Source organism: Tripterygium wilfordii, chromosome 5, assembly GCF_013401445.1.
Source record: "Tripterygium wilfordii isolate XIE 37 chromosome 5, ASM1340144v1, whole genome shotgun sequence".
NCBI classification, from domain to species: Eukaryota; Viridiplantae; Streptophyta; class Magnoliopsida; order Celastrales; family Celastraceae; genus Tripterygium; species Tripterygium wilfordii.
In genome coordinates, this window is record NC_052236.1 from 11,855,920 (window position 1) to 11,883,044 (window position 27,125).

At 38.6% G+C, this 27,125-nt stretch overlaps 6 protein-coding genes across 9 annotated transcripts; 2 read left to right on the forward strand and 4 right to left on the reverse strand.

The window, feature by feature from the left end:
• Positions 1-33: 33 nt before the first annotated feature.
• Positions 34-4,488, reverse strand: LOC119998310 (proteasome subunit alpha type-3-like). Its single transcript, XM_038845610.1, has 10 exons — positions 4,322-4,488; positions 4,185-4,224; positions 4,021-4,104; positions 3,780-3,853; positions 3,091-3,177; positions 2,930-3,014; positions 2,732-2,778; positions 1,808-1,873; positions 1,047-1,137; positions 34-292 (listed from the first exon to the last, which is right to left on the reverse strand). Exons 1-10 carry the CDS (start codon positions 4,423-4,425, stop codon positions 221-223), a joined length of 750 nt encoding a protein of 249 aa, XP_038701538.1. The 5' UTR covers positions 4,426-4,488; the 3' UTR covers positions 34-220.
• Positions 4,489-5,615: 1,127 nt separating this feature from the next.
• Positions 5,616-8,017, forward strand: LOC119998507 (probable aquaporin SIP2-1). The gene is made up of 3 exons (XM_038845859.1): positions 5,616-6,173; positions 7,088-7,348; positions 7,458-8,017. Exons 1-3 carry the CDS (start codon positions 5,889-5,891, stop codon positions 7,605-7,607), a joined length of 696 nt encoding a protein of 231 aa, XP_038701787.1. The 5' UTR covers positions 5,616-5,888; the 3' UTR covers positions 7,608-8,017.
• A 138-nt stretch (positions 8,018-8,155) lies between these two features.
• Positions 8,156-10,326, reverse strand: LOC119998506 (magnesium-protoporphyrin IX monomethyl ester [oxidative] cyclase, chloroplastic). The gene is made up of 5 exons (XM_038845858.1): positions 9,807-10,326; positions 9,452-9,516; positions 9,021-9,348; positions 8,808-8,906; positions 8,156-8,552 (listed from the first exon to the last, which is right to left on the reverse strand). The coding sequence occupies exons 1-5, from the start codon at positions 10,269-10,271 to the stop codon at positions 8,289-8,291; spliced, it is 1,221 nt and encodes a 406-aa protein (XP_038701786.1). The 5' UTR covers positions 10,272-10,326; the 3' UTR covers positions 8,156-8,288.
• Positions 10,327-10,843: 517 nt separating this feature from the next.
• On the reverse strand, positions 10,844-16,883 carry LOC119998505 (probable protein S-acyltransferase 4). The gene is made up of 6 exons (XM_038845857.1): positions 16,401-16,883; positions 15,218-15,406; positions 14,341-14,649; positions 13,138-13,359; positions 12,117-12,715; positions 10,844-11,249 (listed from the first exon to the last, which is right to left on the reverse strand). Exons 1-5 carry the CDS (start codon positions 16,449-16,451, stop codon positions 12,119-12,121), a joined length of 1,368 nt encoding a protein of 455 aa, XP_038701785.1. The 5' UTR covers positions 16,452-16,883; the 3' UTR covers positions 10,844-11,249; positions 12,117-12,118.
• A 1,690-nt stretch (positions 16,884-18,573) lies between these two features.
• LOC119998685 (histone-lysine N-methyltransferase, H3 lysine-9 specific SUVH1-like) lies at positions 18,574-22,837 on the reverse strand. 2 transcript variants are annotated; one of them, XM_038846054.1, is made up of 3 exons: positions 22,685-22,837; positions 20,092-22,437; positions 18,574-18,973 (listed from the first exon to the last, which is right to left on the reverse strand). In XM_038846054.1, the coding sequence occupies exon 2, from the start codon at positions 22,134-22,136 to the stop codon at positions 20,106-20,108; it is 2,031 nt and encodes a 676-aa protein (XP_038701982.1). In that variant the 5' UTR covers positions 22,137-22,437; positions 22,685-22,837; the 3' UTR covers positions 18,574-18,973; positions 20,092-20,105. The 2 variants fall into 2 exon arrangements, with proteins under 2 accessions (XP_038701982.1, XP_038701983.1); XM_038846055.1 differs by having other exon boundaries at positions 22,570-22,725.
• A 1,387-nt stretch (positions 22,838-24,224) lies between these two features.
• On the forward strand, positions 24,225-26,956 carry LOC119998765 (probable E3 ubiquitin-protein ligase RHC1A). Of its 3 annotated transcripts, none has more exons than XM_038846172.1 (3): positions 24,285-24,375; positions 24,810-24,934; positions 25,693-26,956. In XM_038846172.1, exon 3 carries the CDS (start codon positions 25,708-25,710, stop codon positions 26,635-26,637), a length of 930 nt encoding a protein of 309 aa, XP_038702100.1. In that variant the 5' UTR covers positions 24,285-24,375; positions 24,810-24,934; positions 25,693-25,707; the 3' UTR covers positions 26,638-26,956. The 3 variants fall into 3 exon arrangements, with proteins under 3 accessions (XP_038702099.1, XP_038702100.1, XP_038702101.1); XM_038846173.1 differs by having other exon boundaries at positions 24,810-24,886; XM_038846171.1 differs by lacking the exon at positions 24,810-24,934 and having other exon boundaries at positions 24,225-24,375.
• The last annotated feature ends 169 nt before the right edge of the window (positions 26,957-27,125 follow it).

A 27,125-nucleotide genomic window follows, 5' to 3' on the forward strand; every position in this document is an offset into this window, starting at 1 on the left:
TCATGAACTGATAATAATTGACAGTAGGATATCTACTACAAAGATAGCAAACATGAATTACTTGAACTAAAAAGTATCTCAGTTCAAAATCAACAGTCAAATGATACAGGGAGTAAGTAAACCTGCCAGTCTATCTTAACATAAGTTTTAAATGTTTCGAATGATTCCATGATCATCAAAGAAATACAACTGTTGGGAGGGGGAAAATATGACAAAGGTTCTAATCTGCATCCATTTCCTCGAGTGCCGCTTTAGCTGCTGCCTTGGCTTCCTCTAAAAGGTCATCTGGGACCTGATCATAATAGAAACAAAAGGAAAATTAACTGCAGGAACCAGCCTTATTGCCGCGACAATGTACAGTCTCAACAAGCAGAAAGACAGTCAGTCTGGTCTCATCTATTGATTTAGAACATCACTGTAGGCAAAATCAATATTAGAGGGCTGATTAGCAAGAGGGCCAGATTTTAATAGATGATTCTGATGATAAACTGTCTAAGCTTGTTCCGAACCGAATATTTTTCTATAAAAAAATGTAAACAACTCTCGTGCACAAGGTTCTCGCGAGTGGTTAGGGTCAGGGAAAGGCAGAATGTAATATGCGGAGAGACTACTTCCAATAATTGAACCTAGGACCTCTAAGTTACACCCTTGCAACTCTACCACTGAGGTCACATGTTTGCCTGTGGCTAGACATTTTCCTATCAGGGCAGATATTTGTCGACAAATTAGGTAAACTGCTATTTATAATCATAAACCATAAACATGATATGCAATTGAAAAAAATGGAAAGTGTGCTTGGATTGAAGTTTTGACTCAACATGGGATGCATGTTAAACTAAATCTAAGAAGTAAGAACATTCAAGTTTTGCAACTCCTTTAGATAAGATCTGTTTCAGCACTAAAAATATTTGACAATGTAATAATGTATAGCCAAAGAAGCATGAAGTTCCAGAAATGGCCCAAAAAACTGAATTCTGCAGCAAAGTGAGTCCAAAATAAATAAAATTCCAAAAGTTAGTTCTGTCTTCATAAAGAGCTAGAAATACCTTCTGATGCCTGCGGTTTGATTCATCACACACCCAGCTCATTTCCAATTCAAATGCCTTGTCCTTTGCCTCATCATGTACTCCATAAATTCTGGTTAGCATTATATGAGAATGTCAAAGGAATAAAAAGAATTCTAAATTTGCATTCAAAAATCTTTAGTATCAGAATATGCCAAATAATACTGGCTCCATTGCACATCAGGCAATCGGATAATTAGCAGCAAACTTAAGCATAGATATTATACAATCCAATCAATTATATCATCTCTAAACCCCCAAGTAGGCAATGATGAAGTGTGCCTGTTCTTCCCTACTGATCATTTCATTTTTATATCCATCATCGTTGTCAACTCTTTTTTTCTTCTAAGGATCTTTGTTAACTCAGTAGATGTTCAAGACTAAACATTTAAACTGGAACCAATGGATAACTACTTAATCTTTCATATCATAGTTTATGAACCTTCACTCTGGTTTTTTTTCCACATAAACAACAACTCATCTATGTTCCCAATGCAAGTCTCAACGGCTTTCTGTTTGCCAGCACAATCACAATCACAATTCTTACCATGGGGATTTCTATAATAGATGCAAAAGCAAACAACAGTATGAAAATTTAAGTTCCTAAGATTGAAGAGATGAAACCACAACTAGATAATGACATCATAAGTTTGAACAATACTGAGGAATCAACAAGATACAGATACCAACTAATAGTGACGATAGAACTTATCATCCAAAAAGTAGTCAATAACACAACTCACATCTTGGCAACTTCAATAACTCCTTGGCGGCAGGTCAATTCGGAAAGCTTCAACTTCTCGACCTCTCTGTCAAATATTGTTTAAGCATATCAGTGGCGTCACTTAAATCTGTCAATATAGTGTATAAAAACAAGCAAGACAACTTTTTGAAAATGGAACAAGCTCAAAAATACAAAACAGAGTAGTGATTAATCACTTGGACACACTAAAGAGAAAATTAAGTATATAACCAGACCATCCTAACCAACAACAAAACAGTCAGATAAGATATTAATATAATCATATAGTACCTAAGTGAATACACATGACTGAGAACTGTCTATTATTATGAATGTAAGGATTAAGAGATTATTCTGGACAAGCAAAATGTACACAATCAAAAGGTTTATGTCCATTTGGCAGTGCGCACAAAATGTTCAATCCATTAAATTCCATATTGATGATTTGATGTTCATAACCACACTGGTCTTGCGGTAAATCTTGATTATGTTCAGCTCAAAGTCAGTTGAGTTGAACTAGTGTATAAAACCATATGCTTGTAAGCTTGTAAAATACAAAGACAATGCCCATACGAATCTCGTTCTTGTTTGCCTTTAGCATCATGATTTTACCTGTAATCAGCTAATTTTGCTTGCCTATCACCAGACATCGTTCAGCTCTTCACTAACCTCTACATTTGTAGTTATAACCATGCCAATGTTGCAGCATTTCGCAATAGATATACTGAACAATTAGGAAGATAAATTTATATACATACAAGTTAACACAGACAGAGAGAATTGGAGATATCATTTAGCATGGTTCAGGTTGTGTTCTTTTGGCATAAGAAGGTTGCAGCAAAAGATAGATTGCCATCAACATTTCACTAATAATAAATAACACTAAAATTCAATAAATAAAAGTTCATCACTTTTAATTACTTACGTTTTAGCAGCCTGTCTTCCCTTGCCAACAGCAGCACCAAAATACCTCTAGAGAAAATGCCACCAACAAAAAAAAAAATTACACATAGTTGTAAGAATATATTTTAAGGCATGAGGGTAGAGAATTGACGAGCAAATAAACAAAATCGGGCACTAAAACCAATCAATTGTAGCAGTAGTTGCAAATAAATCAACTTACATATGAAACACCAGAAGGTTCAACCATGTACAATTGCGGTCCATCTCTGTCATAACCTCCAAGAATTACTCCACATCCAAACGGTCTGCAGAACGATCAATTATTCTCTTGTAGAAGGAGAAAATAAATATAAGTAGGTCAACTAATTTTATTCCTCAAACCTGAGCCACCAATATAGAGTACATAGATGAACATAACTCGCGACTCTGTCAGCAAGCTCTTTCACAGGAATCGGTTCACCATATACCCTGCACAATAATTTCTTTAAAAACTGAGATGAAGCTTTACCATTACATCAAAATGTGAGATGATTCCCCACAACTATAGTTTAGGACCAATGTGTCTACTAAAAAAAATTCTCCTCTAGTTTATTTAAAGGTATTACTAACTAGTGCCCCTATTAATATAGCATGGCTCCAGAGGTGTTACTAACTAGTGCCCTTATTAACAATGCAGGACTCTAGAGGCGTTACTAACTGGTGCCCTTGGAAAATGGTGTTGCTTGATAATGGAAGAACATATTTGCATGCCAAGACCTTCAAATGGGAAATCACTTTCAGCAAAAGAAAATTTAAAAAGATTAGTTGACTACCTCCAAAGTCCGAATATTTACTTAAAACCAAATTTAGGAAATCAAATAGGATTGTCTACTCCTAAGTCCTAATCCACGATTGTATTTCAGAGTCTACTAATCAGACTTGATAAATATAAATATAAGCCATGCCCCATATAACATCTACTTTTCACACATTTCCTTAACAAATTGTCAATCTACACACAAGATGCGGCATATTGCACAAAACAGAAAATGACAAAATGTAGAATGCTAAAGGCAAATTGCAAAGCACACTTCTCGTAGTTTGTAGCTTCAGACTTGGCCCTTGCGACTATTTGCCTACCATCTGCTGCTAATCCTGCCACAGCCTGTAATAGGAAGAGACACGTAAGGTTTATAGAGAGAAAGTTTGGACACCAAACAAGGAATTGCGTTGTTCACAATGATACCGCTACAGTTCAAAACATTAAATCGAACCGAGAAGGTACATAACAGAAATTCTACTCCAGTGTGAGTGAGGTCATAGACATCGTACCATGCCAGAGTGGCGATGAACAGAATGTATTCTTCTATTGGAATCAGGTAGCATCATCTTCGATTGTATGAGCTTCTCCACACCCTGAAACAGGAAAAAAAACCAATCAAAACAAACCCTAAACGCTAAAAGACAATAACAGTCCCTCTACAGATTAGCATTACCATAACAATCCCATCTTTGCACTTGATCCCAACAACAGTCCTGCAAGCAACAAAACCGACGGAAAATCAAACAGTCAACCCAAAAACAGAAAATTTTAAAAAGTAAAAGAGAATAAGAGAGTAGTAATTCGAAATACCCGCTGTTGTCGACGGCTTTGGAAGCGTACTCGACCTGGAAAACACGGCCATCCGGGGAGAATGTGGTGACGGAGAGATCGTAACCAGTTCCGATGCTGCTCATTCTTCTAGCCTTTCTTCTTCTTCTCCGATTGCGAGACCAAGGGAAAGGGGGTGTTGGGTTTGGATCTGCGTAGCTTACAAATACAGAGTTTCTTTTCCGTCAAGAAATGGACTGGGCTTTTTCAGTCGAGGCCCATCTAGATCAAGGCCAGATTTGAACCAAACTGATTATAATGGGCTGGGTCTAGACAAGTCCATATTAGGCCTGAGTTCAGCATAATGCAATTTTTGATTACTAAAAAATATGATCGAGCATAATTCGGTCACCGAACGGCAGTAGCTTAAGCGTGTGTGTGTGATGTTTGGTTGACACTATGTTTACCATATGTTGTCCCACATCGGTTAGATAGTGTGTGTGTGAGTAGTTGATAAGTTCAGTTACCAACACAGGTTTTTACCCTTCGGGGTGCTGTGTTGGTGTTCGTGTCTTATTGCTATCTCGTGTGTGGTTGGTTTTCAAAAAAAGCTAAACGGCAGTAGCCTAAGCGTGCGTGTGTGATGTTTGGTTGACACTATGTTTACCATATGTTGTCCCACATCTGTTAGATAGTGTGTGTGTGAGTAGTTGATAAGTTCGGTTACCAACACAGGTTTTTACCCTTCGGGGTGCTGTGTTGGTGTTCATATCTTATTGCTATCTCGTGTGTGGTTGGTTTTCAAAAAAAGCTAAACGGCAGTAGCCTAAGCGTGTGTGTGTGATGTTTGATTGACACTATGTTTACCATATGTTGTCCCACATCGGTTAGATAGTGTGTGTGTGAGTAGTTGATAAGTTCGGTTACCAACACAGGTTTTTGCCCTTCGGGGTGCTGTGTTGGTGTTCGTGTCTTATTGCTATCTCATATTTTTCACTGTTCGAGCAATAAATTTATTGACATGGCATAAAAATCAAACTAAGAAATGTGACTGAATAGTGAAAAATGTATTCATGTGTATATTGGAATAATTTTAAACTTTAAGTTTCAAATTGAAATGTTTGAAAATTCAGTAACCGAGTTGAACTATATCATATCTTTCAGTAACCAAAAGTAATCCTTCCATAAGAAGCCCCTAGTCCAAGGTAATATTTATTTAGTCCAGAAATAAAACGACTCCATATTCTGCGTTTTGTGTCGCAATTGCCTAATTTCGGGGGTCCCGTGATAAAAATAATTGGCGGCGCACAACGAGTCTAAATCCGACAACGGAGTAATACATGGGAAAGTTCGTTGATTAGTTCAGATCCGAAGCTCCCTCCCTCTCTCCTTGCAAATCAATGTCGGGTACCACGGGTTTACAGCACACGACTTTGAATAATTTGAAGAAGAAAGAACAAAACGGCTGCGCTTGAGAGATATATTATTGCTTTTTGTATGCATTCTTGGGCAATTTCGACGTCTATGACCATGACCCAGCAGAGAAAATTGTGTATAAATCATTGAAATCAAGATAAGAACAAAACCCGGATCTTGTAATTCCATTCCAATGGCGAAAGCTCGTTTGATTGTAGCGGATTTCGTGATTTCTTTCATGTATGCATGGTCGGGCGCTATGATAAAGATATTTGTGTACCAGATTTTGGGGCTGGGTTATGACCATCAAGGAGAGATTGTCAAGGGTGCTTTGTCGATCGCCAACATGTTCTTCTTTGCATTTTTGGGGAAGATTAGCAAAGGAGGGGGTTACAATCCTCTCACTGTTCTTTCTTCTGCCATTTCTGGGGATTTCAGTCAGTTTCTCTTCACTGTTGGGGCTAGAATTCCTGCTCAGGTTTGATTTCCTTTTCACCATTTGCATTGAGTTCGCTTGATTTTGTTGTTTATTTAGCTTGGGAAGGAAAGGGTTGCATAGAGAGATTGGTTTGTTTGGTTGGATTTTGAATTTTCTTAAACTTCTTGTTGGCTTGCCTATGAAATGGAGAAATTAGAGAAATTGGCATTTTTGTTGGCCTTCACAGCTAGAGGAATCCAGGTTTATAATATGCTGCACACCATCACAGCAATTAAAATGAGCATAAAGGTTGAAAATCTTGAAAAGAGAAGGGTTTTACTGGCTTTCAATGTAGGGATATGAATACAGTCAATACATAATATTGCTGACATTTTGCCAAACTCATGACAACATAAGCTGCCGTCTTTGATCTACCCTACACTGACATCTCAATGAGAACTAAGACCAACCTACTTGAGTTTTTTGCCTACTAAATCCAGTAAATTGTGGAGGCAACAAAGCAACCAATGAGAACCAAAGCCGAAAGAACCTAAAGAAGCCTTGATAGACCGTAGAGAGATTGTTTTTGGCAAACTAGAGAACCTTGTATATTTCCTACCATCATTGTTGCTCTTGATATCACCAGGATCTCATCTTCCTTCAGCTTCTTGATGTTTCTTGATCTTGGTTCTTGCTGCCCTTAACATTTTGTTGGCAAACTCAAGTTGGTATTATCTTCATATCTTTGAATTCAGCTGAATTCTGAATTGGATTTTTTTTTCATTGTATTATTGTTTTAGCTATACTAGATTATTTTAGTCGATAAACTTTCACAGGTGAGTATTAGAATGTAGAACTTCTATTTGGCTCGTCTTTGATAGGATGAGTCTGTGTTTGCACTTTCCTGACGTATATCATTGAACTTTTCCATTCAATTGGTAACGCATTGTCCTTCTCTCTGTTCTTTCATCTAGGTAATCGGATCTATTACCGGGGTTAGGATCCTGATTGACATCTTCCCTCAAGTAGGACTGGGTCCACGTTTGAATGTTGAAATCCATCATGGTGCACTGACTGAAGGATTTCTAACATTTGCAATTGTTATCATCTCACTCGGGCTAGCAATAAAGATCCCTGGAAGTTTTTTCATGAAGACTTGGATATCAAGTGTATCAAAGTTAGCTCTTCAAGTACTCGGGTCTGATCTGACGGGTGGATGCATGAACCCAGCATCTGTAAGTATCTAGAACTCATCTTTGGCATATCAGTATCTCATTTCTGTCCTTTTAGTCCTGGAAACATTTTAAAGAACACACAGTTGATAAACCTTTTCGAAATTTACAGGCGATGGGATGGGCTTATGCTCGTGGTGATCATATAACCAAGGAGCACATACTCGTATACTGGCTTGCACCGATAGAGGCAACTCTCCTAGCTGTATGGACATTTAGATTGGTAGTTCGGCCACAGAAAGAGCAGACTAAATCTGAATGAATGAATTCCAATTCTTTTGCGTTTTAACTCTGCTGGATGAACAAACGTATTAGCTTTGGAGAAGGTAAATGTGGACAAGATTAACCACCACACAGCACTGAAGAAATTCTCTGTATTTTGCAAAGTATTCCTTTGAGTCATTATTCTGTACAGATTTTTCATTTTATGTTTCACATCTTCCCTCGTTATCCCTCCCTACGAGTCAGTCAATTAGTGTAGCCGGATGATATCCAATCATCTGCTCGAAATTGACTTTGAAACTACCAGTAACTCTTATGCAGAATATGATTGTTCTGCTTTCTTTTGTCTATACATTGTATTTTGTCTTCTCAGTAATCCTGCTCTACAGCTTATGTTTGCTTTCATAAGTTGTGCTAATGACATAGCATAGTTGCTGTCTCTGTCTCATCCGTTGGATGTTTCATTATGGCCTTGGCATATTTCATAGAACAACAGTTTTACGGATCCCAGTATTTTTTTTTATTTTTTTTTGTATAGCTCCGTGCTCCTTTGATACTATAACGGGCACTGAAATGTGTGCACTATCATTAGAACAGATAAATATGCACTCTTCACATATATGATTCAATCGGTTCCATAGGTCGAGCCTTCCAAAGTAAATTTGATGCAATACTGAAGCTAAACATGAAAGAAGTGATGAAGGTTGAGACTCAAAAGGTATCAATACACAAGCTGTGGGTCGAACTCTGCAATATCGACGGATCCAGACTCTATGGGTGGCATTAAGTATGCGGCCAAGAGCTCAGAAACCAATGCTGCAACAAGGGGAATTCTCTTGAAGTTCTTGACCAGGGAATTCTCCTCGTTCTGTCCAACTGCAAGCAGTTTCTCATTAATCTCGACCATTCGATCCAACTTCCTCTTGAACTCTGGGTTCTCAACATCCAGCACAGCTGGGAAAATCCTTGCGGTTGTGCGGTTTGTCTGCATAAAGAGAATTCCAGATAAACAACTTGATTATGAACAAAAGTTCAGTAATTCAAAACACGCTCGACCAGTTTAGAAAGCTAATGTTACTTGTGTGTTTCTATGAGAGAGTTGGGATCAAACCATCGACGAAAATGCATTGAACGTTAACTCATTAGCATTATGAGTTAGTAATGGCAGTTTTCAGACATCCAAAGCTGAGCTTAGTGTCATCCCTATAGAAATGAAAATGCGATATAAGCATAGTCTTACCTCAATGATAACATGCATGTCAAATTCTTTAGTGTTAAGTCCAATGCCTTCATAGAAATTGGTACGCTGGCAGTCATTAAGGTACATAGTCACATAGACCTGCAAAACATATTTATGACATTGTCAAAGATGCAAAAACTAATAGGTAGAAGATCAATCAGCAGTCTAAGTGGGGATGAGAATATCTGAGTTTATCTAGAATGGCAAGATTACCGAAAGGCAGAAGAATCGAGACCAAAGCTTAGCCTTCCAGTCATTGAGAAACTGGGGCTGTGCCTTCATCAGTGCAGAGAAGAAATCGCCATGGCGATTCTCATCCTGGCACCAGTTCTCAAAGTACTTGAAAATGGGATAGCATTGGTACTCCGGATTGGCCTTGAGATGCCTGTAAATGGTAATGTATCTCCAGTACCCAATTTTCTCAGATAAATAAGTAGCATAGAAAATGAATTTGGGCTTGAAGAATGTGTATTTCCTAGCCTTTGTCAGGAAACCCAAATCCAATGCCAAGTTAAAATCGGATAAACCCTTGTTCAAAAACCTGCAAACAGTGTAAAAATTATAGTCATTTAAGTAATACTGAACTAATGGTGGTTAGAAAAACTGATGCACATGAGAGCAAAGGAGGATATAATTTTGCATACCCAGCATGCCTGGCTTCATCCCTGGACATGAGAGAGAAAATCTCAGCTACCACTGGATTGGTTTTCTGATACAAATGCCATTAAAAGGCTTGGTGTCAATTTGAGCCCAATTCTAACCCATTTTCAGAATGTAATTTGAGCTAAAATGAAATCCCAAAATCAAAGAACAGGCAAGGACCATTTACTCAGGTCTTTGTCAAATTCACTAACAAGTCAAGCAAGAAATGAAAAAAATGTTAATTTTATAAGCATTTGCCATTCAGAGAGCCCAATCTAACCCAAGAAAGGAAAAATTGGGAATGCATTTCCAGCTGTGCATATTATCAAAAACCTTGAGAACTATATGAAACCAGACCTTAAGCCTCCTTCCAAGCTCTTTGTAGAGAAGGAACCCAGAGAACTCAGCAGTGCAAGACCTCTCCAAGAACTCCACAAAAATCTGCCTGAGAGGCCCTTGCATTTTGTCAGCAGCTTCCTTGAACTCTTTGCTCCTCACAAAGTGTGTCTGGTTGTAGTCAGTCTTGAATTCCTGCAACAGAGCCTCAAACTCAGCCTCGTTCAGGTTCTTGTTCATCTCTGTATTGAAGAGCGTCTCCATCTCATCAAAATCCGTGGTGTAGAACCTTGGTGCTAGAAGGGTCTCCTTGATTGCAGATTTGGCAGCTTTCTTGCTTGATTTTGCCGTGGTTGGTTGTGAAGTGGCTGTCATTCTAATGGTGGTGAACTTTGAATATGAAAGTCTGCTTCCTGGGTTGCCAAATTTGGGAGTATTGGAGCTGAATTTGGAGATGGGTTTCACAAGCGCCATCTCTGCTGCCATTTTTGGGAGCAAAGTTGTGAGCTTTGAGCTTCTTTGAAGAAGAAGGGACTAAAGAGAACGTTGGATAAGAGTGGAGTTTATGATTGGTAGACTTGGGATTGAGTCTCATCCAAGGAAATCTATGAGATGAAATGGGCATTTGACACGTGGCAACTGATTATAGGACTGTCTTGATTGCTTTTTTTGGTGGTTGTGATAACTGGTAATGAATTTGGGCAAAAACTAGTGGTGATATTTTCATTACAGCAGATTCTAGTTGACAGATTCATTATCCAGAAATTTATTACACATTAGATCACATAACTCAACCTGAGTGGTATAAAAATGGTTATGTAGGCTTAGTGTTGCCGTTGCGCACTCCAATTCTCCAACAAACACGTTTTCTGGACCCAAAATCAAGAGCGACAACGCAAGAAAAACAAAGTCATGCGAATCTTTGGATCAAAATGGACATTATTGATATAGTGTTTGGGTGAAGTTTTCCAGCTAAAAAGACAAATTCAACCCTCTAGATTATCTTATGCTTGATCCAGGGCAGAGGATAAAGCAAACTGCACCATTTCAAAATCAAGTGAGATACAATTTTTCTGTGATATGAATTAAATTTTCCAGGAAAGTCCTACAAGTCTAAAAGCAAATATAAAGAAAATCTTCAAATCTGTGTTTGTCAAATATGAAAAACGTATGACAGTATCTACAGGCCCTTTTACCCTTACAGATACCTTCACCTGCGGGTTTCACCATTATTGGACAAATGTGTGACATCTACAAACATACAGCAAACAGGAGTCTGAACTTTATGACAAACAAATGGATGTAAGCAGACAATCAAATTCCTCTCCTTTCCCAATGAAACAACCTGCATTCGATCGCGAGACCTGGATGACCAAAATGGGACAGCCGTTCCAACACATGAGGAGAACTTTCACATCCACTTCAAAATGTTTGAGCCAAAGAAGAGATGTTTTACAGCAGAACCTGTCATCAAAATGTATCAATACCAACGGGAGGATAAGAAAGAAAAAGGTAAACAACATCCGCACACAAGGTTCCAACAATGGGCCGGGGGGGTCGAGGACATGCAAGATGTACGCAGATCTAACCCCACATAATATATGGAGAGGTTATTTTCAGGAATTGAACCTATGATCTCTAGGTTGCACCCTACAACTCTACCACTAGCTCACATGTTCGCCTTGAGGATAAGAAAGAAAGAAAAAAACGAACTGCTAGAGTTGAATGGAAGCTTAGATGAGAATGGAGGCTAAATCAAAGATGATCCATTGAGAAACATGAACAACTGGACAGGATATAAATGCGTCCTCAAGAAATAATATACGAAGGACAATTTTTTATTTTGTTATCTTGTGGCATTGGAGTTCAACTTATTTCTTGTGTAAAATGAATTCATACTGCAAACATGTATATGTGTATGATGATTGGATTAAAAGAAATCAAAATGCCCAAGTTTTCCCTATTAAACAATGTATTCACAAACGAAAAAGGCAAAACAGTTGAGCGTGCCTGTCGCGTATTGTTGTCACAATAAGCTAATTCATAAATAAACACAAACAGTCTTGGCTGATAGAAATTTTGCTCCTTTATTGAAAGCCTACTTTACAATCTTGTTCTTATCTTAACTCATAGGGTATGTGTGATAAACGACACAACCAACTTGAATAAAAGTAGAAACTAAGCTTTCTTTTACACTATCAGTAAATAAAAACAGAACAACAAAACTACATTAGAGGATACTATTTCTACTTTAGCGGTCAAAGAGCAATATACTTGTCTAACAAACAGAGAAGGAAGAGATCAGCAATGAAAGGAATGTGAGATATTGACCTCTATACTTGGAGAGCTGGTGTTGCAGTTTGATGGGAGCTGCAATTATCCCTACTTTCTTCCACAGGCTTAATCTCCCCACTAGAAGTGGAACTTTGAACAGAAGCTCTTGCTCCACCTTCAGAATTCAACAGTTGTGCAGATTCTCCTCCTCCACCTCCAGCGGTAGTACTTTGAACGGATTCAGTTCCTTCATCTGCAATAACACAGACTTGCCCTGATTCTAGCATATCTTTCTCAGTCCTGAACAGTTGACCAAAAGTGGGTTTTCTTTCTTCCTCTTTTGTTTTTGAGTCATCCTCCTCATCATCGTAATCCAAATTTCGTAGAATTTCAGGAAGTGAATAAGCACTATTGTCGGCAAGGTTATTTGCCAGTTCAATGTCAATTTTCTCCTTGGAGCTAACAATATCCTCTCCATAAATAGGGGTAAAAGATCCGACTACCTTATGCTCATCTTCGAACTCAACAAAAGACCGGAAATTATTCATTGAAGGTGGGATCTTGGAGAAAAAAGTTTCGCCAATATTTCTCATCAGTCCCTTATTGTACGGATTCAGTTTCTTATCATATCGGTATCGGAAGTTCTCATACGTAGTCTGTCAAAAACAGGATCAAAATGAGAAAGCCAAGGTTGAAAAGAACCAGTCAACCATCATACAATTAGTTTCTTATTGGGATGTGGGGAGATCTGCACAGCTAACTAGTATCTGAATATATTATTCATAGTTTGCACAGAATAAAGCATGCAAGAAAACAAACTAGTGCACATTTGTCCAAATAGGTAGCTTTTTTATGTGTTCCTAGAACAAAGCACAAGCAGGAACATACAACTTCTGTAATCCAGCAAGGTATGTATGTTTGTGCATGTGTTTTTATGCATTTCGTCAGGCATGCTGAACATATGCAAAGCGTTTTCATGAACCTCGTGGTTGAATATTAGCTTGCAAAAGAAATATGATACAAATTCACCACACTTTCATATAGAAATAATTAATATACGTTTTAGAAAGAAAGTCACCTGGTTTTTGCAAACCAAATAGAGATGGAAAAATGTAAGGCCGCCAACAAACCACACAGCCACGAAGCAGTAGACTATGAGCAAATCTGACAGTACATCATGTGACATGGCCTTCCAGATATTCTTCTCTTTTTCGAGAATGTTGATCCATGAAAAAACAAAGACATATATGCACAAAATGGTTGCTGTTGATATAAACATGAAGAAGAACCGATAGTTGCGCTGCATTCAAATCAACATGAAAGCGATGTTAGTTTCTAACTACTGCAAAAAAAAATTAGAAGACATTCTACTAATGAATGAAAAGGACATTAGCATAAATGCAACATATGAAGTACTCTAGAGAGGAGGTTATTGTCTAGTTCCTTAAGGTCATTTGGTAGACAATAACTTAATCATTGTATCAACAGTTTTATACCAATCACAAACAGAAGGGGAAAAAATGACTTAGTCTCAGCTCAACTTTACAAACTTCACTTTCCAAAGCACTGATAGGATTGTCCCACATCGAAAGATATGGGAGCTAAGATGTTGTTTATAGGGGGAGGTATGGGCCTCCCTTAGTACCCAAGGTTTTCTAGTATGGGCTGGGAGGCCTTGGGTACAGCCGGCCCATATGGGTGGGTGTCGGTTGGGCCTTGGGTGCTGAGCGTGTATGGGCACGACTCTATCAATGGTATCGGAGCATGATCCTGTTGTGCCTTCAACTTGGGACCGTGCCTGCGGAGTGGCCGGCCATGGTGCTCGACCAACGGGGGTGCGCCTGCCGGAGTGGTCGGCCATGGTGCTCGACCAACGTGGGCGTTGGTCTTGAAGGGGAGGGTATTGATAGGATCCAACGGGGGTGCGCCTGCCGGAGTGGTCGGCCATGGTGCTCGACCAACGTGGGCGTTGGTCTTGAAGGGGAGGGTATTGATAGGATTGTCCCACATCGAAAGATATGGGAGCTAAGATGTTGTTTATAGGGGGAGGTATGGGCCTCCCTTAGTACCCAAGGTTTTCTAGTATGGGCTGGGAGGCCTTGGGTACAGCCGGCCCATATGGGTGGGTGTCGGTTGGGCCTTGGGTGCTGAGCGTGTATGGGCACGACTCTATCAAGCACGTATTTTGTTGGGACTCATGGCAAAACAAGAAACTCCTATTTGTTATTCAATAACAAGCATTCAGTACCACGTTCAAAATATCATGCAGGAATGTACTTACTATTCCAATGCATTGACCAACCCATGGACAGTGATGATCAAATCTCTGAACACAGTTGTTGCATATTGAACAGTGAGAAGCACGAGGAGGACGATAGAGCAAACAAGTGTCACAGTACTTCACTTTTACTGAGTGGCCATTCACATTCACATCTCTCATTCGAGGTAATTTCATGTGAGGGGTTCTACCATTAACCCATTCCATTGATGGTGTTGTTACTTCCCAAGCTTCATCTGTTTCTGGAGGCTTTAAATTTCTGGGGACTATTCCAGGATCTCTACCAGAGGTCAATAAGAGAAATAATAAATCCTGCAAAAAAGTTGACCTTGGTATAAAATTTGTGTTTCAGATGTTGTAAGGAGCTCCAGAGTGTGATAAACTTAGCTGTCCACTGTCATGTAACTATATAATGACTTAAGAAAAGATCATTTAAGAAAACATTTGTCAAAGGACGTAGGCATATTAAAAGTAATGGTTGCATAATAATTTTAGAAGAGGGTGAACAAACATACAGTCGACCAGAAACAATGGAGAAGTGTTAGTATAAACTTCAGGAATCATAAGGCTGATCTCGGACGTGATATGGCACAAAAACAAAATAAACTCCAATCAAATAGTTTTTACTTTTTAACATAACAAGAGCTGCAATTTATTAGCTAAAACTGTCCAAATATTCCAAATCTCTGCTTTCTCCGTGAGAGATTGTATTAGGGTTCAATTCTTTGAATTTTATCAATCAAATCTATCTTTTATTTTGTTAATTGGTGCTTTCAATTGTATTTGAATCGGCTTGTTGTGATTCTTAACAAGGTCCTCAAAATTGTGCATACTTAATACACATTGTAGCCAGGCTGTGAATGTATACATAATTACATACCATAACTGTGAGAGCAGCGCCAATAAATAATACAGGATACCAACTCCCAGGATGTCTGGTGAGCTCGTTATTGATCTTGCTATAGATTTTTATGCAAAAAAGGATTGCAGGGCCAGCAATAAGCAGTATAGTCAGAAACAATGATGCCGCATCAGGACCGAAGATCAACATCCCCCCACATAGAAATCTCTGACAACATCAAAATAGTATGGAATAAAGCCAGGTCAGAGAAATTATAGTCATGCCGTACGCACATTTCCAAAAATATTCCAACTGTCGTGTGTTGTGTGTGTGTGTATCAGCAAGCATAAGAAACCAATCGACTAAAAAAAGAAGAAGAAAATGCCTGAATTTGACTACGGAAACTGAAAATAAAATATCATAGTTCATTAAGGCCAGAAATTTAATTCACAATGAGAGACTCCACCAACAGCTCTACAAACTTTTTGTCCATAAGCCTATAGTCATGAAAGCTGTCATAAGTGAGATGTTTGGGACTAATTCACCAGAATCTTTTCCTTCCTTTTTTGCTGACGAGATGTTAACTCAGCTGGCATTACGACAACTATCTATCAGTCTAAACTCTAAAGTCTCTACACGTTTGACTTAATTGGATCTACAATTGAACTCCTATAAGATAATTGATTTGAAAATCAGAGCATTGTTGTGGCTAAATTAATAATCAGTAAAAATTACCAGACATACTAAAGAAGTGGAAAAAAAATATTGAGGATCCTGGTTGCCCCCTTTATAGTGAACTGCACTAGAACATTTAAAGAACCAGAAAAATAAATCAACTAAACCGTCGATAAAATCAAGGCTAGACATGCTCAGCTAACATGGTCATGAACTCAGGCATTAAAAGTGAAATTCAGTCAAAAAAGCAGTCCCCTCGTCTTTAAGCCCCAACCCCCCCCCCCCCCCGGCGCACAGTGATCCTCGTGTATATACCCAGACCATACTTTACAAACAGAATTCAAAAACTACACAATCTTAGAATCAAAGTAGCACTCAATAAAGAAGAAAGGATCCCGTAATTAGGGATAGTTAAAGAACAGATATACGAAATCAAACAAAAGAAATAACAAACGCCCAATTCAATTCATGATCAACCAGTCTCATTCAATGAACAAGGAAAGAAAACCCAATTGGAAGCAAATACCAAAAATAGATGGAGACTTACATTGCTTCCTTTCCAAGCTTGATAGAGTCTCACAGGTTTATCCTGGGCCATCCCCCTATGGCCGATGATTTGGATTCCTAATCACAACAACAACTCAACTCTCCTCCTCCTCTTCTTCCGATCACAAAATATTCTCTCTATACCTACACTATGGACATAAGAAATCACCCAAGAAACAACATCAAAAAGGATCAGAAGACTCTAACTTTCCAATCTAGGTAATCCATAAATTTTGTGTACAAGCGTATCGAATGAGGAGTGAATAGAGAAATGGAGAGGTAGAGAGGTTTTTGGATCAAAAACCAGCTGCCTCTCTCTGCTCGCCAAAATTATACCCTTTTATCTTTCCTTAGTTTTTTCCTGTATATCAAAGGGATATTATACCGAGACATAGATTCTATCTCTCTGTCTCTCTTCTGATGCCATGCCAGAAACGCTGGCAACGATGAGGCCTGGGCGGATGTTTCAATTTCTCGCAGCTTTCACGCGGGTGTCTTATTTATTTATTTATTTATTTATTTATGCATTTGTTGCCTTCTATTTATTTTATGGCTTCAAGTTGGTCCAACCGTCCAAGCAGTCCACCCTTGAACCAACGTGATAAGCTTTATTGCACATCCCATTACTTTCTTTTCAATTTCGTCTAATAAACACATCAAGAATATCGTTAGTTTTTAACCACCTATCCATGTAAATCGGTTATGTCATTCCGATATGAGATATAGTCTTGACAATCCTCGAAATCCAATTCCAAACACTACTGTTTGCTATGAGTCATGGGTTCGTACGGATTTGTTCTTCATAAACCGTCACCATTAATTCTTACACCTAGAAAACACATGTGTGTGAGGTGCTAGAACGTTACTTATATACCATCCGATTGGATTATATTAATCCGACGTGGGGTTTAATCTTTGACAAACCAAATTTGAATCATGCAAGAGTTTGTAAGCACACAGCCACACAGAATCTAACTACGAACTAACTCAGCCGTTTATGCTACATTGTTACTTTTGACTTCATCTTCCTGGCTGCTATCCTGCTACATGCTTAACATAGCCAAATGCCAGCTCCTCAATTTCCAACTGAGAAACACAACTCATATACATATACATATATATATATATACATATATATACATATATATATATATATATATATATATATATATATATATACACAGACAATGTTATTGGTCTCCTCAAACATTGTTTCTAATTAAGGTCGTGGATAGTGGTCCTAAAGCATTTAGACCAATATCCTTGTCCATCTATGTATGTGAAAAATGGTATATAAATCAATCTTCTTGAAGAACAAAGAAGACAAAAGCTCCAAAGGTGGGGCAGGTCAGCAATTACACATAACAATCTGTCAAGTTTCTTCCAAGATTTGGGAGATGGTGACAACAATGGTGCTAATAATTTACCTTTGACCACAAAGGTCCATGGTTTACTATAATATGCAACTTTAATTAACTAAAAATTCCTTTACTTCTTGTTGCATTGCTGGTTGATTTGTTATTGCAGGCTTTGTGAAGAAAGACAACCAGATATTCCTTAAATTGTATGTTTTGTTGACCATCAAAACCCATCTCCTCAGCAAAGAAGCTTTGGTGGAATCTGCAAATATATTAAAGTTACATTTGGTTCGTAAGTATATAACTAAACATTTATATGAAAGCAATGTCTGACCAAATCTCACCCAAAAACGATGGGATGAGATCTCACTCTTCTTTTTGTGCTTTATAAGGGTATTGATGTCTTCACACCCCATTGATCAGTCTTAAGATCTACTACTATGAGAGGGATGGGATGGGCTTAAAATCGAATTCCCGACCTCACCAGATAAACTATCACCATTTCAATAAAAACCCTCTATGGCTTCCTACTCCATTTTCATTCCCATTTAAAGAGGCAGACTAGTGCAAGCAAAAAGCCAAACCCCCATGAAATGCATAACCATGGAGGATTTGTGAACACTAACCCTTTTCATTCATCTTCAGAAGAAAAGAAACTTGCATCCTACCTGCTCCGAAACCATAAGCCACCTGCAATCAACCGTCAGCGTCAGCGTCAGCGCCAACGCCAACTGCTTTTCCCTCGTTGAACCAGACAATTACCAATTCCGGAATTCCATTCTAGCCAGGAAGAAGTCTATAAACATCAAGCATAACTAAATAACAAATTCTCCATTGTTTTGACAAAGAAACAGGCCCACCACAGTATAGTGAAAATCAGAAGCAAAACAAATAAAAGGATGCATAATTTTCACCATTACAAGCAGCTAATTATTCAACTTGACAGATCTGCATTAATCTACAAGAGAGAAGCAAAGTTGATCGTACAACAGCTACCGTTACAACATGACTTCTAGTACATGACAATGCTGGAAGGTTAGCTGGAAGATCATAACCTTCCAGGTGCCTTTCTACTACAGTTACCAAAAGAGTACTTGATGTTACAGTCTGCACAGCCTTGAATATAAAAACCCTCCTAGGAAATAAATTCGGAAAATTGACATGGATTCACCAGGTTACGTTGAAGCTCTTTCACTACATGCCAGCTAGGAGACATCTGAGAACAAAGAAATAGAAAAGGGTGAGAACATGATAAACATACAACAATAAACCCAAATAATATGCAAGTGAATAAACATACGACAATAAAGCAGTACATCATCGGAAAGATAATTTTGAGAAAATTATTTGAGATCAAGAGAGAGAGAGAGAGAGAGAGGGGATATTTCAGATGATAATTAACTACAGAAAAAGTCACCCTTCACTTCTGGATTCAGAGGTACACTCGCATATCCAGGTGAAATTAAGCAACCTCGCCCACCACCCAATACTAGATGGAGTCGATCTCATTTGGCTCCAAGTCAGCCAAAATCTGAGTTTGTTTTCCTCAATTACAATGCAAAACATCAAACAACAACTAAGATGGTCAATATCAGGTATTGATCTCAGATAACTAACTATTTTATCAGTCTTTTAAGTCCTACGGCCAAAGTCTTAGTGGATAAATTATCACCTGTGTTTCCTCGCTAAAAAGTCATTAGAGAAGCTCATACACCTGGACAAGCTTCTAGTCATGCCCCGGACCTCTTCAAGAACTCAGAACATGATAGTCTAAATGTAGTACAATAAGCTCAGTAGCACTAAACTCACAGCATGTCAATGAATGCTACATGATCTTGATAGAGAAGGGATCCACATTAGCACCCACAAGTAACTTTTACATGGTAAATCTCATGGGGAAAAAAAAGACTAGCAATTTTAAACAGGCTCTAAATCAATCAAGAACATTCACCTTGTAAATGCAATATTGACTCCTTTCATCATCAGCAGTCATGCATTATTTTTGATGTATGGCTAACATGAGTTATGACGGGAAAAAAAGAAAAGAAAAAAAGAAGCTGCTGCAGTAACATCATTATCTTGGGTTAAACTTCTTAAAACACACTTAACAATCTTAAAAAACAGTAATTATGAGATATTGTTTTAGTTTTTCATAATTTGCAGAGAAAAGATCTACAAACCTTAAAAAAATTTAACTAGATATTAGACAATTTTAAAAAAAAATTCAAAACCAACAATATAAACATGTTTATATTAAAAAAGAAGACAACATAAACTGTAAACATTTTATTCCGGGCAAAGCAAGATACTAAGTTACATAATGAAGAGCCTAACCTTCCCTCCGAGGGTCAAATTGCAAAAAATCCTCTGCACTTTGAAGACCCGCATAAGCAAAGTTTCTTCCTCCTGCCCATTTTTTCAGGTGGGAGCATGCCATAATCATAGGTTAACTCAGTCATTGGAGGGATGTGTCTAATGGCATGAAACACAACATGGAGATCGGGCTCCTTATTGTTTGTGCGTAAAACCGGCTGCCAGATTACATTTGGAGAGCAACTGTGGTTCATAAAACGAGCTACATTCCCAACATTCTTCGCATTAATAGCTAAAGGAAATGGCATCTTCATATCCTCACTGGAATCACTGGGAAGGATTGGAGGACAAGAGCGGGTAGCATCAAAAAGGTAATCATCCATGTCCCTGTCTAGCGCCTCTATGTTAGAATTATCAATGGCTTCCCCTGCATATTCACATATATAAGCTCCGCCTCGGATGGGGTCCCAGGACCGCAAACCCCAACCCTTATCCTTAGTTCTAAAAACTTCTAAGCGAACTTTCAAGCCTCCTTGGGATACTCGATTCTTGCAATTAGGAGGGCACAGACAGGAAGGTCCACACTCATAAATTAATTGCCCAGCATTTGCAACAACCCCGTTTGCAACATACGGAAGATAGCCTCCATTTTTCTGAATGCAATCACAGTTCTGATTACCAGGCAGACAACCACCAGCACAGGCACAGCCACTAGAAAAATCTGTTGAATTTGCTTCTTTTGAATACTTGATAGTGGGAACATATGTGAAGTATTCTGGGCCCTTCTCACTATCAACATCATTAACCAGAGAAACAGGTAAACTCTCTGCCCCAGAAGTAAGATCAGGCAGTATAACCCCAATTCTTGAAGAGATGGCATCTTTCCATTGCTGAATCAATTTCCACATCGTGAATGCTTCAGGCTGGCCACGGAGCCTAATTAATTTAAACTTAAACACATTGCAACCACCTTTTCCTTTTTCAACCCATGACTCCTCAACTTTATAAAGACCATCGTAGACATAAACTTTCCCAGAAGGATTTGCTACATCCTTCACACCCCTGATTACTCTTACTTCTTTACCCCTTTCCAAGCTATTCTTCAAAGCAAGATTACCCCTTTCAAGCTTCTGATCTATATTTAGATTCCCACCTTGACCACTGTATATTAAAACATTCCCATCCTCTACATCATCCTCATATCCTCCAGATGAAACAATGCTGACAGCTACAGGCTCTTCTTCTAGATTCACCCTAAGATAATCAATTCCAGCCATTGATGGTGAATGCAATCCCACCAAGCAAAGCTCAAACCTGAAAAAGAAAATATCCCCAATTTCAACTCCAGGCACAGATCCCATTCTTTTCGTAGCATTTGTCCGACTATTTTTTGTCATCAAGATTGTACCAGCTTTTAGGTCAGGGCGTTTGATTATTCCAGGTGATGATCCCTTCGAGTCTTCAATCTGTGCAATCTTCCTTCGTAGTAAATCAAATATCAGTAGTGCATATTCAACTGAGTCCTTGTCACCATCATTTTGCCTAGCTGGATCAAGTGTAATGATATTCAAAGATGTGAGAATATTATCCACTTCTGGATCCATAGAACCCTTCTTCCGCAATCTAGTGTTTACCCCCTCTGCATCTGTATCAGCTTCCCCTGCAACACCATCTTGAGGTTGTGATTTAGCATTTCTCCTGGTAACCTTCCTAGATGGTGTTGTATCTCCAGCCCGAAAAGAATTGATGGGCACTGCATCCGACACTGGTGTGTTGAAGCGAAAAGGTGGAGTTTGACTGGGTGTAGTTTGAGGATTGTGTCCATGGGGCCCTTGAGACCCCGGAACACCAAAAAACGGGTAGAAAGGTGCAGCCCCGGGAGGGAAAGGACCAGATGGGCTTGAACAAACAAAGGGGGCAGCACCCTGAGGGGTATTGAATGACGTAGAATTTGGTTGAGAGGGGAAAATTGGAACTAGACACCGCAATGGCTTTATTTCCAAAACCCTGGATTTATCAATCGACCCGGACGGAGGAGTTGAGTTTTGCCCTTGGAATTGTTCCATTATAATCTCTTCCAAACAAAAATATCACAATTTACAAATACCTACATCATCTGTAGTGCACAGAAAACCTTCAGCTCTACAGATCTATATGCATGTCTTACTTCTCTTCCAATACGTCTCTACTGAAAGAACAGCTAGAATTTTCACAAAATCTTCTGAATTTAAATCTACAGAAAACAATTTCAACAACACGTCTTTAAACAGAATTCATTTCAGTAACACACAAGCCACACCCAAATCTGAAAACACCCAGTAACCTCTGAAAGAACCGAACTTTTGTTCCGGTGTCAGAACAAAATTCCTGCAAAACCCAGATGAAAAGCAGGGAAATTTAACACCCATAACTCATAAAGAACATACACATGCAATACAGAAAACAAGATTGAGAGAAACAGTCAAGCAGGTTGCGGAGAAACAAAAAAGAAATGATTACCTCTGACACAGAGAAGTGAAGTGATAAAACTCCCAAAAAAGGGAAGATCAGAGCATGCAATCAGTTCGAAATCAAACTGAAGAAACAACAGGATCTAGAAATAATCTCAAAATACCTGATTCAGATTTGCTGTCTTGAGTAAATACCCACATCATCAAGACCGAGAACCCGATAACATCCATGGGTTTTTAATTTTGCTTATTTGATTTCTAACTCGCGATTTGTCGTTTTGCGCCTTCCCATGGTGATAGTGAGGAACTATACTGCTTTTCAGACCACCGTATCTTATGCGGGACAAGTTGTGCGCAATGTAAGAAAACAATCGGCCGTTGTAATTATCCACGTGTCATCATAGAATCGCAAGTATCATCTGAGAGTCATGCTTACGGTGGCACCTGATAATAGAGAATCGAATCGTCAAATCGTGTACAAAAAAGTAACTCAAGTGTAGTGGGGGCTGGTGGAGGATCGGATCGTGGTTCGAGGTTCGAGGTCCTAATGGGCCTACGGAGCATCTCTTCAATTTTGGGCCTCCTGTTTGCCAATTGACATTGGGCCATTTCTTAGCCCAATGTTGATATGGACTTTGCACGGTTGCAGGCTTTTGGGTGTCAAAAATATGGCCCATTTTAAACAACTAGATACCTACAATAGTTTGTCATTTTGATGATGGTGACCATATGCTAGGTCTTGAGTAGAGGCCAGACATATTGCATGATTTTCTTAATTCAAAAGGGGAAGATTAAGCATTTGGGTAAAGGAACCATCAAAGTCTAATTTCATATGTTGGTGCAAAAAAAAATAATTCTAATTTCATATGAGAACCACGAGTAATTCAAACGACATTCATGTGTGTGGTATCTCATATAAGTCTCGAGTTCGAGCCTCTCACATCCCTTCCCCTGTACTAAAACAATTAAAAATTAAAAATTATAACAATTAAAAATTCATGTAGATACTCAACGATACTTCTTTGTCACGTCAACATGAAAATTTGGTATATGAGTCCCTGATACATAAAGTAGAGGAGTTTGTTTAGTCCGAAATTTTTTATTTTAAACTATTTGTGAAAGTTTTTCAAAACTTATCCCAAAAATAACTGATAAATTTAGTGTAGATGAATAAAATCGTCATTATTAAAATTATGAAAAGGACCTTTAAAAGATTTAACACATGTCAGTGAGGAGCATATCGAGAGAAATAAGTGAAAAGGATCTCATGATTAGGGCATAAGATCAATGGCACGAAATTAGCCATTGACAAAAGGGAAGCCCGTCAATCCCCTCAATCAAGGAGGACCGACTTGTATGCACTATAAATACAAAAAAAAAAAAAAAAAAAGAAATGAGAAAAAGTATGAGCTTATTAATTTGAACGTCGGAGTGTTATCGATTATCCACAATAATCATTAGATTTACTGACCAATTCTTACTTTCTCAACGATCGATTTTTCGACATAAATTTAACCAATCAATGTGTCTAAAACATGAATTTTTAATCCATACTCATAATAATTTAAAAAAAAAAAAAACTTTGGAGTAAGAAGTTGCAAAAAAACAATCCAGCGAGTGATGAAGAAGAGACAACGAAGAGCGAGTAATGATGCAGACAGGGACAATCAGACAGAGAGAACAATAACAGTTGGCACAAAGAGTGGCACGTGTGAGGTTCTTGATAAGCCAAAAACCAGTCCAGTCCGTCTCAACCTTCAGCCCCCAACCCTCTCTTACTCTTATCCTTTTCCTTCTCTCCCTCATCGTTGTTCATCGCATCAGGATCCATCGGCGTAGTTCATCTCCTTCGAAGGTACGTTCTTACGGCATCAGATTTGGTAACTGTGTTGATTGTTTATCTCATTGCTTGACTTGACTTTAACTGATATCATAGAATCGTATTTACGCGATTTTGAGTCTTCATTGTGTTTTTGAGTCTTTTTAAGGAAACGGAATTTTTGCTTTTATTGTCTGTTTGGTTGCAGAGAGTTTAGGAAATGAAATGCAATCGAAACTGGAACTGTTTTTTTTTTTCTTTTTTCTTTCCTGATTTGATTTTGTTACTTGTTGAAACGGACGAAAGGATTTTGAGATGGAAATAAAGTAGAACTGTTGTCTGATAAGCTCAACATGATTAATTGCTTGCTTTCTCAGAGTTGTATCTGTATGCAAATTTGTGATTCTTCACTTTCTTGGGATCCTTGTGATTTTGAATCTGATCTGAGTTTTGTTGGTATTACTTGCAAGTTTCGGGGGAATTGATTGAGAGTAGTGTTTTACTCGCGGAAACTTCTAGCTTTTGTTTTCTAGCAATTCCGAGGACGGTACTCATTCGCTTCTCGCCTTTTCTCCAGACAGTCTTACTCCTAGTGGTGGGCATCATTTGTATATTGGACAGACAAATCTGTGGGCAGACTGATGTGAAAACTTATTAGCAATTTAATAGAACATTACCAATCTTGCTCTTTGGCTAAAAAATGTCTCTTTGTTTGTAAATCAATGACTATCCTCTTTGAAAATCTTGTGCCTTGAGTTTGAAATTTCAAATATATAGTATTTTTGGTCTGATGTGAACTTCATGCAAATCATGATGCAACTGGACAGAGCTCTGAAGGCAGATAGATATGTTAAATGTTTGGTGGATCATAGGGCGCATTGTAGTCAGAATTGTTATATTTAACAGTGGAAAATAGTGGAAATAAAAGTTGATTAGGTGTGGGTTAAGGCTGGGGAATATCGTTGAGATATCATGATTAATCTTCATATCATCTCCATATACAAAATTAAAGAGAAGGAAACATATCCAATGTTGTTCTTGCTAAGAGTTGCAGCCTGCATTGTGATGAATTCTATTCAATGCTGTTTTTCACTGTTCCTAGTGTAGTACCGTGTAACTAAGCTCCTTTCGGAAACTTTAGATGTACAACTAGGATTAGATATCTATCCATTAAATTGTCAGTTATAATTCTTTTCTTGGGGGGTTGGGGAGGGAGTTTGGCATCAAGATTCAAGACAGTTATTGTTGCCTCACTTTGCTTGCTTTGTGAAGTTTTGAGAACTATTGTTGTTAATTCTTTCTTTGTGAGAATCACAAGTTTGAATTCATATTATATTTTGAGGCTTTGTTCAGGGAGGAGAGAGGAAGATGTCGAATAGCAGGAACACCCACTGGTGTCACAGATGCAGGCAGCCGGTCAGACTGCAAGGACAAGATGCACTTTGTTCCATCTGTAGTGGAGGATTTGTTCAAGAACTTGATGATATGGTGCGTGTCAGCCCTTTAGATTACTTTGGACTGGACAATGATGAAGATCATGACCAGAGGTTTGGGCTTATGGAAGCTTTCTCAGCTTTTATGAGGCAGCGATTAGCAGACAGAAACTATAACCATGATATCAGGGGGAGATCAGATCCTATTCCTGAGGGATTTGGTCCTTTGTTGGTTTTTGGAGGTCAAGTTCCTTTTAGGCTGGCCGGAAATGGTGAATTTGAAGCTTTTTTTAATGGGACTCCTGGAATTGGGTTCACACGAGGACGAGGTAATGCTGGAGATTATTTTATTGGTCCTGGATTGGAGGAACTATTTGAACAGCTCTCGGCTAATGATCGCCGAGGTCCTCCCCCAGCAACCAGATCTTCAATCAACGCAATGCCAACCATCAAGGTCACACAGAGGCATCTTCGTTCTGATTCTCACTGCCCTGTCTGCCATGAAAAATTTGAGCTGGGATCTGAAGTAAGACAGATGCCTTGTAACCATATGTATCACTCGGACTGTATAGTGCCATGGCTAGTCCAGCACAACTCATGCCCTGTGTGTCGCCAAGAGCTGCCACCACAAGCATCCGGTAGCAGCCATGGCTGTCAAAGCTCAAGTGGTCAAAGTAGAAGCAGCACAAACAATGAAAGAGAAAATGGTAGGGATAATCAAGGAAGACGGAATCCATTCTCTTACCTTTGGCCATTCCGCTCCTCAAGTTCTGGCTCGAGGCATAATGGAACAACCAGAAACAGCTCACCAACTATGCATGACAATAATCACCAAATGGGGTATTCTGGATGGCCTTTCGACTAGGTTATTAGTTATTACAGTGCTCGGATCATGGCTTACTTTCTCTCTCTTTGATAATAACTTGGTGCCTGCAATTATAGTAAACACCTTCTTGGAGTGGAAGTGGTCTGAACCCTTGAGTACTCTCGAGTCTGCTGTTTAAATGTGATTATACCTGTTTCTACTTTGCAACTTCTTATGTAAATGACTTAAATTTCCCGTACTAATGTCTAGTTTGTACCTTCTCTTCTTCTGCATGGGTGCTTTTTTATGTTTGGAAAATAAGCAACGAATGTGGTATTTTGGGAATGTAAAAAAGAGTACCTTCTCTTGCTTCTTGGCATCTTTGCCCTTGTTTTTGATCGAAAATGATAAAAATCTCAACAATTTATATCCTAATTGTTTAAGTTATCATGCACATGAAATCCTATACGTATAACTCAATAGCGAAGATAACTGAGATCCCCCAATCATTACTGGCTTTTGATTAAGCAGTTCTTTGCCAATCCCAA

Coding starts and splice junctions, on each gene's coding strand:
- LOC119998310 (XM_038845610.1), bottom strand. CDS start 4,425: ATGAGCAGCATCGGAACTGGTTACGATCTCTCCGTCACCACATTCTCC. Junction 4,105..4,184: donor GCAAAGATGGGATTGTTATG/GTAATGCTAATC, acceptor TTCCTGTTTCAG/GGTGTGGAGAAGCTCATACA. Junction 1,138..1,807: donor GTTATTGAAGTTGCCAAGAT/GTGAGTTGTGTT, acceptor AATGCTAACCAG/AATTTATGGAGTACATGATG.
- LOC119998507 (XM_038845859.1), top strand. CDS start 5,889: ATGGCGAAAGCTCGTTTGATTGTAGCGGATTTCGTGATTTCTTTCATG. Junction 6,174..7,087: donor GGGCTAGAATTCCTGCTCAG/GTTTGATTTCCT, acceptor TCTTTCATCTAG/GTAATCGGATCTATTACCGG. Junction 7,349..7,457: donor GATGCATGAACCCAGCATCT/GTAAGTATCTAG, acceptor CGAAATTTACAG/GCGATGGGATGGGCTTATGC.
- LOC119998506 (XM_038845858.1), bottom strand. CDS start 10,271: ATGGCAGCAGAGATGGCGCTTGTGAAACCCATCTCCAAATTCAGCTCC. Junction 8,907..9,020: donor CTCGATTCTTCTGCCTTTCG/GTAATCTTGCCA, acceptor TATGTTTTGCAG/GTCTATGTGACTATGTACCT. Junction 8,553..8,807: donor ACATGCATGTTATCATTGAG/GTAAGACTATGC, acceptor CTCTTTATGCAG/ACAAACCGCACAACCGCAAG.
- LOC119998505 (XM_038845857.1), bottom strand. CDS start 16,451: ATGGCCCAGGATAAACCTGTGAGACTCTATCAAGCTTGGAAAGGAAGC. Junction 15,407..16,400: donor AAGCTTGGAAAGGAAGCAAT/GTAAGTCTCCAT, acceptor TGATGTTGTCAG/AGATTTCTATGTGGGGGGAT. Junction 13,360..14,340: donor TTGGTCAATGCATTGGAATA/GTAAGTACATTC, acceptor ATTTGAATGCAG/CGCAACTATCGGTTCTTCTT.
- LOC119998685 (XM_038846054.1), bottom strand. CDS start 22,136: ATGGAACAATTCCAAGGGCAAAACTCAACTCCTCCGTCCGGGTCGATT.
- LOC119998765 (XM_038846171.1), top strand. CDS start 25,708: ATGTCGAATAGCAGGAACACCCACTGGTGTCACAGATGCAGGCAGCCG.